This window comes from Drosophila sulfurigaster, chromosome X, assembly GCF_023558435.1.
Source record: "Drosophila sulfurigaster albostrigata strain 15112-1811.04 chromosome X, ASM2355843v2, whole genome shotgun sequence".
Classification (NCBI taxonomy): Eukaryota; Metazoa; Arthropoda; class Insecta; order Diptera; family Drosophilidae; genus Drosophila; species Drosophila sulfurigaster.
The window spans coordinates 22,656,386-22,668,211 of record NC_084885.1 but is presented as its reverse complement, the minus strand read 5'-3'; the positions used below and the strand labels follow the sequence as shown (position 1 = coordinate 22,668,211).

The window sequence follows — 11,826 nt, the reverse complement described above, 5'->3', positions numbered from 1 at the left end:
ATTACTTCTTTCCATTGCAAATAATTTATATTTTACTCCTTTATTATAATTGTATTTTTCTTTATTCTCTATTTTTTAATTAATTTAAATTCGAGCTATTTCGTTTTTATTATTATATACTTTTAATATTATATTATTTTCAGTTTTTTAGACTACATATTTATTTGTTTTTTTTAATTTAACTTTGCCCTCACATAACTCGAATTCATCAAATAATTTATATATTTTCGTTTTTATTACTATTTATTTTTTCTTATTTTTTCATTTTTATATTATTTTAAATTATTATTATTCTTTTCAATTCTCTGTTTTATGTAATATTATTATTTACAATGTGCGTATTCTTTTCAATATTTTTTAAATTTAAATTTGTTCCTCAAACATTTCGAATGTTTTAAATAATTTATGTAAATTTGTATTATATTAAATTTTTGTTTATTCTCTTTAGATTTTTTATTTATTTAGTTATTTAAATTTAAATTTGCTCTTTAAATAATTGATATTTTTCCGTTTGTTATTATTATTTTTTTGTGTATTTTTAATTCTTTAATATTATATATGTTATTTCAATTTTTACTCAACATTTTTTTTTTTCATCTTTTAGTTCCTTATAATCAACCTCCTCAGATTTTTCTCTTCAAATTAATTTTGTATTGAAACCTTAAATTTTGTAGTATTTTTAGTAAAGTCTTAAATCTTGTATTTGAATTCATTATTTATCAGCGCTAATGAATTTCCCAAATCATCTCAATAAATACATAATTATGTATCTCTTCTCTCTATGTGTGTGTTTTTTTATGGTTCCTCCTTTTTGGCTCTTGGTTTTTTGGCATCTCTCTCTCTCTCTTTCTCTCGCTCTTTGGTTCATATTTTGTCATGCAGCGTCAGTTTAACGATCGGCCGAAGAAAAGATGCGCTGTTTGATTCAATTATAATTAAATTTGATGAGCTTATTTTGATTTCTCACTTCATTTAAGCTAATTTTGAGCTATTTCAGGCGCCGGACGCTTTGTTGAGTGTCGAATTTTTGGACACATTTGAATTGATTTGAATTTTAGTATAAGGTTTCTTCTTCGTATGTATGTGTGTAGACCTTTTTTTCTCGTAGTTTGAGTTTTGCTCGCTCTTCTTTATTGGGTTTTCGCTTGATTTGAGCAACATTTCAATTTATTTATGGCATTTTTATTAATTTTTTAAATGGCATTTTATGGCGCGGAAACTACGCGACCTTATAGCCAGAGCCAGAGCCAGAGCCCCCCCAAAAAAAGACGTTGCGTACTTTTTAAATATACAATTTATTTATTAACACAAACAAAAAAAAAAATTCCAAAAAATATATACTTAAAACTAAACAACACAACAAAGTGAGGGGGGGGAGGAAAGGAATGGATTGGTATGGACTGGTATGCAGGAGTTGAAGGGAGAGTCGCGAGGATTTCTAATGCTTGAGTCCACTGGGCAGATACTGAGCACTGGGATGTCCGTTATTGCCGGGACGATTGATCTGACGATAGTTGTAGCTGCCATCGGGATTGAGGCCATCGAGACTGCCAATGACCGAAGTGATGGGAGCATTGTTATCCTCCTGATACTCATTTGTGCCACCGAGCTTATCGTATTGTCCCTGGATCTCCTTCTGTGCCTGATTCGCCTCATCGTCGGTCTTGTACTTGATGAAGAAGACCTCCGGCTTGCTGGGCTGTGTGGGCGCTGGCGTCGCAATATCACCGGCATCGAGATCGTTATCCTTCTTGCTCAGCACATAGATCACGGTCTTCTCCTCTTGCGGGGCAAATTCAGCCGAATACTTCACATTGGCATTATCGCCAGCTGGGGCCTTGATGAAGACGACACGATAGTTCTTTTGCGGCCTGCCCAACACCAGATGCTTCACTTTGCCATCGTTGCTGTGATCCTCGGGTGCTGAGACCAAATAGAATTTCTTATTGATGATCGGTGCCTGGGTGGTGCTTGCTGGGGGGCAGATATTTATCGCCACCGCGATGTGACGACGACAACGATGACGAGGGCAAAAAACTGTAGACCACCGGGATTGCCGCCGCCGCCGCCGAGTCCAACGCCTCCGAGCAGCAAATCGCTGGCCTGCGGCTGCTCGTAGCCATATTGAGGACGTGCCTGGATCATCGTGACCAGCAGCACAGAAGCCATGACGATGGCGAGCAAAAACTGTTGACACTTCATCACGTTAGTTATGTGTTCGATTTTTGTGTTATCCTGAATGCCGATACGAATGTTGCTGCGTCGCGTTTGTCGTTTGTCGAGTGAAGTTGGATTGAATCGCTTTGGGGTAATGGTTGCATTTCTTGTCGCTCCACTTGACTTATATGCGAGATGTTTCCCTCGCGGAGCGCAGTCGACGTCGCAGTTGCCACTCGATTTGTTGTTGTAACTTTATGTAAATCGCATCTGCGAACTCTCAGCTACTATATCTAAAGCTCTTCTCTTCGCGTCGCGCTCTCTTCTTCAACTTTGGACCAACAAAACAAAATCAAACCAAACCAAACCAAACCAAACCAAAAAAGCATTCAACTTTCAAAGATTCAAGATGTTTGAACATTCATGAATCAACACATTCGAGACACAAAGATTCATAGGCGCGCGAGTTCGTCGCGGAGCGCTCAATGTGACCTAAAATTTATTCAAATCTTCGAATGCACAAATGTATCTCGATGCTGCGATGCGTCAACTGATGGGCACTGGACTGCTCTGCATACCCGCTAACAAAATTGGGTGAAAGGGTATAATGAGCTAGTGAGAATGTAGGAAAGATACATTTTCAATAAAGTTAAAAAAGCGATGTATTATGATTAAAATGTACCAAATTAATATACCAAAATTACTAAAATATACCGACGACTATATTCGGTATATTTATATACTACTACAAACGAAATATACCAAATATAAAATGCACCAAACTAATATTCCAAAAATTACTAAAATACACCAACGCCTTTATTTGATATATTGATATACTAATGCATTCAAAATCTACCATAGAATACAAAATAAACCAATGTAACCAAAAATGGTATATTTTCAATGTAATACTATATTGATATGTCAAATATAGACATATTTTAGTATTTTTTGGTCGAGTCGTAGTTGCTTTGATTGGTTTGTTATATTTTGTACACTATGTTATATTTTTAGTATATCAACATACCAAATATAGCCTTTAGTATGTGGTATATTAATTCGATATATTTTAAGAATCATACTGCACTGTTTCCTTATTGACAATGTGGAGCGAATATCACCTCTCAGTAGAACACACTCTACTGGAGTAGAAAAGTAAGAGTTGAAGATAAACAAATAATTTTTTCTTTGGCGGCACTTCCATCCCAATTGAACAGGTATCTCAAAGTCGAGCAGATTCAACTGCAGTTAATGTGCTTGTTGCTATTTCACTTCAGTTTTAGAGTCGGGGCGTGGTTCAGTTCTTGAGTGTTGTGTAGCCATGGTTTACATTTCAACAAAAGCCGCTTATCTCTGTTGCCCTCCTGCCTCTTCTCCCTCCCCCTGGCACCTTACCTCTCTGCTGCTTGATGTCATGTATCTCACAATCGCTTCTTTTGGCAGCTTTGGCATTGAACTTGACTGTTGCTTTGGCCTCAGCAAAAACCAAACACATTATAAATAGATATTCATCGAGCATATCTCTGCCATACCATATAATGCTGTCGCTAATATACTAAAAAAAAAAAAATTGGCAACGTTTTTTTTTTTTTTTTTTTTTTGTAGGCTTGTTGACGGCTCCGCTGTGCATCTCATTAAACGGCACCTTTAGGCCTCCAGTCTCCGAAACAAGTTTGATTTGGGTTTTTCATATGCTGCTTCTGTTGCCTCTCTGATCAAATTTGATCAAAAACTGTTCAAGTTGATCGATTAACTTGCAAATTTGCAAACAGTTAAAAGATGATTTCATACAGCGTCCCCTATATGAGTGACAACATCTCTGATTGAATGCGAATCAAATGTTGACTTACATAAAGCCAAAAGTGTTTATGCTTTTTCATATGCAAAAGAAGTATTTGAGCCTCGAACATTTGATTGATGCTTAGAATGCACAATAACGGATTGTTCAAAGTTATTAAATTCGTAAAGAAAAACTGAGTGATTTATTATTTTCATATTTTTCATTGTTCTTTTATTGGTGCAAACTTCCTTAAGCCATTCATGTATGTATAGCTGTGAACTTTGAAATAGCAGTGCGACAAAAACAAAATGACAACGAATTATTCGCTTTTCGGTTTGTTGATACCTGTATGTATGTCATTTTATGATATAGCTTTATGGAAAATAAACAATTTTAAAGATAGGAAGTAGCATTTTCATAAATTCATTTAGCACAATTTCTTTTAAAAATCTATAATTTCAATTCAGTCTGTTGCTTCTTTGTTTATCCAATTTCTCTTTGATATGTGAGGAGCAATTGTTATTTAATAACTTTAACTACAGTTCAATTGTATTTCAGCATTTTCATTAGCTTCAGCAATTCTTTGACAATCCGGTGAATTTTATTATTAAGTTCTCAAATTGTATTGACTTTGTCTTTATTGGAAAATTGATTTGAGATCTTGGATGGATTTTATATTAAAAAAAAAAACAGTTTAAAATATTTAAGAAGTCAATTCTAAATCAATCAAATCTTATTACTAATAAATTAAAAAGTACATACACCAAGTAAATTTGATGAGGAAACTTATTCAAATACTAATTACTTAAAAATTATACTAAATAAATTTGATGGGTTTCTAATACGAAGAAAAGAACATCAGATAGTTTATGCAAAAATGTGCTTTTTTTTGTTTTTTGCTGACATCTTCCGCATGCCAAAATTTCGTAATATAAATATGATTATAATATTTGTAAACTGTGTTTCCCATGCCAAAAACAATGGCTTCATGAGGTGGCCTCCCAAACCACTCAGCATCAGCAGCAGTAGCAATAAATATATCACTAAAGCTGATGATGAGTCAGTTTTGTGGTCTTAGCGAATGCACAAACCCAAGCGACAAATTGAATTGAGACTGCGACACATTCACCTGAAGATGAGGCGCTTTGGAGTTGAGTTGGAGGTCGCCACAAAAGAGCGCCATATAAACTCATAAAACATAATTTGGCCAAATGTGGAAGCAGTTTTGTATCTATAGATAGATACAGATAGTATATGTGTTATGAATATATATGGTTATAGATTAGCATATGGTGCTGTCATCGGGTGAATCGATTTATGAGCTTACTCATTCAATCGGATCGTTCGTTCGATCGATAGTTTATAATTCCACATGATTCCATTTCGCTAGCTGATTGAATACTTTTATGTAATTGCAGAAATTGTTATATTTTATTATAGCGTATGAAAAAATTGGATATACTGAGAATAGTATATATGTATATTCTCCCACAAAATACTAAATATTCAATATTCGAAATTATAAATTTTAAATGTTCGTCATTAACACATTTAAAGTTTATGTTCGATTTATTCAATTTTATAACTTTTTGAATTTTATTCTAGCGTATGAAGAAATTCCGATATACTGAAAATATACATACTCATTCACAAAATACTAAATGTTGAATATGATAGACACATTAAAATTTGAGTTCTATTTAATCAATTCTATAAATTTTATTTTGTGCGAATGAATAAATAGAAAGATACTAAATATATTCTCTCATAAAATACAAAATATTCAAATTAGTATATTTGAAATGTTTTTCATCACATTTAAAGTTGTAAGCTCGATCCCCGATTAATGACAGCTTTACAAATTGAAACAACCAAACGTTTAGTTGAACAAGCAAAACATTTCACAGATGGAATCAATCATTTATCATTTTATTTTTATTACTTTTGTTAACAAATTTATACTAAAAACGTTGTAGATCAAAATTGATCATTCTATATCGATCATCGTGCATTCAATTGATTTGTCAATTTGGTGGTCGACTATTTGATACAATAATTAAATCAAATCGATCGTCGCCTAATAATTCCCCCCACCCAATGCGTTGATCGTGGTAGTGAGGATCGTTTAACAAAACAGCTGATTGAAAACAGAAAAAAAAGAAGCAACAGCTGATCGCGACTAATTCAGTTATTAGCAGCTCGCTGCTGAATTGAATTGAAAGCGAACAAAACGATAATTATCAATTAGGCATTCCATATCGTATATCCAAATGCATATCTATATCCATATCAATAATTTTCATGTTCCCCTCGAACCCGCCTCCCACAAATCACTGAGCAAGAAACCACACACAATATGAAAATTTATGGAAGTTTTTATGAACGTTGACAGTAAAAACCGAGGGACAAATGTTTTTTTCTTTTTTTTTTTTGCTTTTCTTGTTGCTTTTTTGGGTATCAATTCGATCGATCGATCGACTGAAGCCACACAGAGATCAGAGATCGTATCATTTATTTAGTAGGTGTGATTATCTTTATGCAAAGATCGACAAAAACCATTAATATGCAGATGCAAGAGATACGATATCATCATCATCATCATCGTCATTATCATCCTCAGCAGCAGCAGCATCAGCAGCGGCGAAAAATACCTAACACGAAAATACCAAAAAATAAATACCAAATTGAGGTATCTAAATAATATATTTGTATCTATCGGACACAGCAAAATAGTAATGCATAAATTTGTCGTGCTGCGGGGCGTGGCAACTTGGGCTAGATTTACCCTATCAGATATCAGCTATACAATATAAATATATATGTGTGTTTATTTCTCTATATTTCTCTCTTAATACTTTCTGGTATTTTAATGAGTTGCATTGGCGCGAATTGACCTTGCAGCTAGTCATCTTGCTCTCTGTCTGGTTGTCTGGCTCTCCGATTTGATTTTGATTTTGATTCCAGTTGGTTTTTGGCTTTTGGCTTTTGTTTTCCTACTCTCGACTGCCTTTGCTTGCTTTTTATATGTATTTCTTCTTGTCGTTGTCTTTTATTTTTAAGACGCTAATTTATTTGCCAACGTTTTTCGGTGATCGCGCTTCAATTGTTGTTGCCGCTTCAACAATTATGAAGAGCTTGCCAAATACTTGGCTTGCCCAGGCAGAAGATCAACCAGTTGGATGAGGTGGAGGTGCAGGGAGAGGGGAAGGGAAGCAACAGCTAGATATCTGCTTGTGCAAGGCACCATTTGAAACTTTCCATTTAAATTTCTTTTCGATCTACTTTTATACTATATATGATCGTAGTTCAGGTTAGTACATCTTTTATAAAGAATATCAATCATTTTATTCACAATTGCAGAAGAGATTCATTGCATTGTAGTTGTTTTCTGATTTGATGTCAATTAAGAACTTTAGAAGAAAGTACTGTGTGTGATATATTGCATTTTGTATGCATTTCACTTATGATTTCAGACATCATTTGATTTTTCAATTCCTTACTCGCTACCTATAGGGTAGCAGGACTTCGAATAACAAGCCTAATTTTTTTTTTTCAGATAAATATTGTAGATTTTTAGGAAATGCTTTTGAATGACAAAAAACGCCTACTGCAATCGGGTCTTAGTTGCTTTGACCTAAACTATGGTGTATTTCGCACTTTATGGTATATTTTGAGTGCACTACTATGAAAACATACCAAATATAGTCTTTGGTGTATTTTAGTATTTTCGGCATATTAATTTGGTATATTTTAAGAATAATAACACGATGTTGTGCTCTCTATCTCACAATCAAGCACACTTGACTCAATATTCCAAATATAGCCTTTTTTATTTTTGCGGTATATTAATTTGGTATATTTTAAGATTAATACCGAACTATTTTGCTCTCTATCTTACAGTCGAGCACACACAAATGTAGCTTTCTTCCTTTTTTTTCTTCACTTAAATAAATAAAATTTTAATATGAATATTCGTAGACGTTTTTAAAAATAGTCAATTTTATTATTTAGTTTTGCAATTGATTTGTTTTGTCTTGTCTTTCAATTTGTTTTTTTTTTTTCTTAAAATTCTTGTGTAATTTTATTGAAGTTTGTTATGCAAGCTGTTGCTTAAGTGTAATCTTTCATTTACTTCCAACACACCTTCAATATGATATTCCATATGATATGTGATGAAATTGAAATCATATTTCATCAATCACATAATGCTTTCATTGTCTTATTATCAATCCCATTTGAAACACCTGTTTTGTATTATTTTTTGAATGCCTTAAGAGTTGCTTAATTTTTATTAAAAAAAAATAGTTGAAAAAAAAAAATGAATTAAGAAATATATCGCAAAAGTTACATGAACAAATTCTAGAAGAACGATTCTTCGCGATCGTTCAAGTTAGAAGCAATCGAGTCGAGCACGTAGTTGGTGGTTGGCAGGGATAAAGGGCTGGTTAAAGGACAAGGAAGTGTTGTGTTTGTCTCTCGCGTTTAGTACTTGACCGAACGGATGGGCTTGGCGGGCAGATATGTGGTCTGGATGACATTGTTGCCCACCAGCGAGCCGCTGCTAACGCCGCCTCCGATCTGTGTGGCCGATGACTGAGTGTTGCTGCTGCTGCCGGTGACATCGAGCTGCAGATTGCTGGCACCGGACTCCACGACGGGAACACCGCCAGTGCCGACAATGTTGACGGCGCCATTGGCATCGGAGAGCACACCGGAGGCGCCGTTGTCGCCCAGGCTGTTGATGACTGAGGAGACGGGCACAATACCCTCATCGCTGGTCTGAGAGCTGCCGCCAAGAGCATCATAGTTGGCTACGATCATCAGAAGAGAAAAAGATTAAACCATGAAGTTGAAAGTCGGGAGTAATCGCTGCTAAAACCTACCCTGAATGGTCTGCTGAGCGTGAGCAGCTTCTTCGGGTGTCTTGTACTTGATGAAGTAGACCTCGGGCTTGTTGTTGACGGGACGCTGTGTGACAACCTCGGCGCTGACATCGAGAGCATTCGATTTCTTCGACAGCACATAGACGGCGGTCTTCTCCTCGACGGGCGCAATGTTGGCAATGATCTTGGCCTTGCTGGTGGTCGATGCGGGAGCATTGATGAACACCACACGATAGTTCTTCTGGGGCCTGCCCACATTCACGTAGCGGACAATTTGCTGCTCATCATGATCCTCGGGTGCGGTGTGCAGATAGAAATGCTTTGTCACCTGCGCTGGCTGGAAGTTGGCCAAGTGGCTGATGTACGCCTCCTGTTCCTTGTAGTTGATCTCGGGTCCCGGGTGAATGCCAGTCAGACCGATCACATCGTTGACAACGCCGCCAGTGGAGTAGCTGCCAAAGTTCGAGCTGCCGCCGGTGGTGTAGGTAACGCCAGCGCCGTTGTTGCTGCCACCCGAGGTGTAAGAGACGCCGCCACCGTTGTTGCTGCCACCCGTAGTATAGGAAACACCGCCAACGCCAACGCCACCGCTGTTGCTGCCACCCGAGGTGTAGGCAATGCCATCGGAGCTGCCACCCGAGCTGTAGAAGACGCCGTTGCTGCCGCCACCGCCGCTGCTCAATTGTCCGACCGTGGGGCCCGAGCTGCTGAAGTAGGTGGTGCCCGAGGCGGTGGGCTGATAGGAAGTGGTCACCACATTATCGTTTTGTCCGACTTCATAGCGATACGCCTGACGACTGAGATCAGGACGTGCCGCAGCCACAGCCAGGCAGGCCAAAAACTAAAGAAAAGAAAATACAGGGAATATCAAAAGATTCTCTTAAGTTAAGATCTTAATCCTCTTACCACAAGTTTGTTCATACTGAGAACGTGGACGTGGGGAAAACGACAAAGATGATGCTTTGCTCGGGGAGCTGCTGCACTGGATTGATGCGTCGCTTGGTGGCCGCGTTCAGTTTTTATACCTGGCTCCAAATACCTGGCAGATGCTTTTAATTGAAGTTAATTAAAGTGCTCCGCATTGATTTGCAATAAATTGTTAAAATTGTTCAAATAAAATATAACTATAACACAACACAGCGAACACTAAATCCGGCTAGCTGCCTAGTTTTTTTTGTTTCTTCTCTTTCTCGATTCGCAGGCGCTAATTGTTATCGCAAACACAGCTGACACAATCAATATTCCCCCAAATAAGTTTTACCCATATGTGTCGCCCATCAGCTTGCGGATAACACTTGGCTCCAGTTCACATTCAGTTTCAGTTTCCCCAAAAACACACACTCTTAACTTTATCACGATGTCAAAGTCATCTTCCACTTGGCTGCGATTCGATTTTTAGGGCCATGCAAAGTGCTTCAATTGGGTTACTAATGCTTTAGCTGCTATAAAAACCGAACTAAGCATTTCTTAATTGCATCAAACAATGCGAAAGACCTTGCTGTGATTTTGGGGGAAGCGGCCCATAAGGTTAAGAAGAGTGCTATAAACATCAATAGCTCTTGATTTCTCCCACTATCAGCACCTACTCTTAAGTGTTTCTTATAGATATGATGACTACAATTGCGACATTATTTGTTTTTCTTTTAATGGTTCACATTTTCTCAGATTTTCTTAAGTACTTTCTATGAAGTGATAGGTTTAAAATCATTTTAAAAACAGTGATACAATCATCTTCTTTTATTTATTCATTATATTTTATATCAACTACAATTCTACTAAGTTCCTGCTCAACTTACACAATTTTTTGATTATCGAATATGAAATATGCTTCAGATTGTATTTGTGTAAAGTTTTCTAACCAATTTTAAAAACTATGAAACAATTATATTCTTAAATTTTATTTTATTGTTTTGTATATTTAATCTTTATTTGAAATCTCTACAACATTGTTGTTCATTTGTTGGTTACATAATTCTCTTCAGTTCTTTCTCATATTACACAAATTTTTGTTTATCGATTCTGATTATCTTTGTGTAAAGCTTTCTAAGCAATTTTAAATCCTGTGATATAATAATTCTCTTAATATTTATATTATTAAATCTTACTTTGAAATTTCAACAACATTTTGGTTCATTGGTTGGCTAAATTCTTTTGCTAAGTTATTTTAGAAATCATTAATGCTTATGCTTCCGATTAATGATTTTCTGAACAATTTGGTTTCGCATTCTTTTAGGGCATTCGTAGTGCGGTGCGTTTAGATTACGGTGCTTTTCTTTTCTTGTTTCATTTTTCTTTTTTGGCTTTGTTTATGGCTGCAATACGGTTGTCGCTCCGAAATTTCCGAAGACATTGCAGGCAAACATTTTAGCGCTTTTAATTGGTATAACATAAAATCGGGAGATAGCAAAAAAGGAAAAAAAAATAGACAAAAGCAGAGACATAGACATAGAGAGACATTTATAGATTTATAGTATATGCAGCTCTACTATCTGGTTTTTTTTCTTTGCCAAAAACAATAATAATAATCATAATAATTTCTCATGCCTCTGCTCTTCTGGGGAATTTCATTAGCGCCGCCCGATATTGCGGCTACTAACGAACTGATCGAACGGATCGCCAGTGTCTGGGTCTGCTGGGTCATTCCCCGGCAATCCGGATTATTAGATTACCGCATGATATTTGATTAAGATTTGTTGTTGATTACTTAACCGAATCTCCTTTCTCTCACTCAGGTGACTGGCAGGCAGTTTCGGCCTCGAATCGTTTACAGAATTGGGATTACAAGAATGCCCTAAAATTGTTGCATGCCAAATACGGCATCTTTCCCTATTATCGTGTCAGCGTGGAGAACAGCTATACGATACCCTATGACTACATCATTACCCTCGACGAAGGCGAATTGGGTCTGCCCGACAAGTATTTCTATGGCCCCGATGCGGACATCGATGTTGTCAATGGCTACAAATTGCTCTTACGTGATTTTGCCATCAACATGGGTAAGTC

General features: G+C 36.5%; 3 protein-coding genes across 4 annotated transcripts in view; 1 reads left to right on the top strand and 2 right to left on the bottom strand.

Moving 5' to 3' along the window:
• The window catches only part of LOC133847927 (protein gone early), a 35,975-nt gene that overhangs the window by 20,830 nt on the left and 3,319 nt on the right, over positions 1-11,826 (top strand). For both annotated transcript variants that reach the window (XM_062283228.1, XM_062283227.1), the window contains exon 5: positions 11,556-11,819. In XM_062283228.1, coding sequence (XP_062139212.1) covers positions 11,556-11,819 — 264 coding nt within the window. The remainder of the gene's footprint in view (positions 1-11,555; positions 11,820-11,826) is intronic.
• Positions 1,347-2,350, bottom strand: LOC133848681 (uncharacterized). The gene is given in 3 exon segments (XM_062284337.1): positions 1,347-1,981; positions 1,983-2,040; positions 2,042-2,350. Coding segments are annotated over 3 exon segments (762 nt in total). The 5' UTR covers positions 2,203-2,350; the 3' UTR covers positions 1,347-1,438.
• LOC133849010 (uncharacterized) lies at positions 8,192-9,834 on the bottom strand. Its single transcript, XM_062284812.1, has 3 exons — positions 9,730-9,834; positions 8,824-9,664; positions 8,192-8,751 (listed from the first exon to the last, which is right to left on the bottom strand). The coding sequence occupies exons 1-3, from the start codon at positions 9,742-9,744 to the stop codon at positions 8,423-8,425; spliced, it is 1,185 nt and encodes a 394-aa protein (XP_062140796.1). The 5' UTR covers positions 9,745-9,834; the 3' UTR covers positions 8,192-8,422.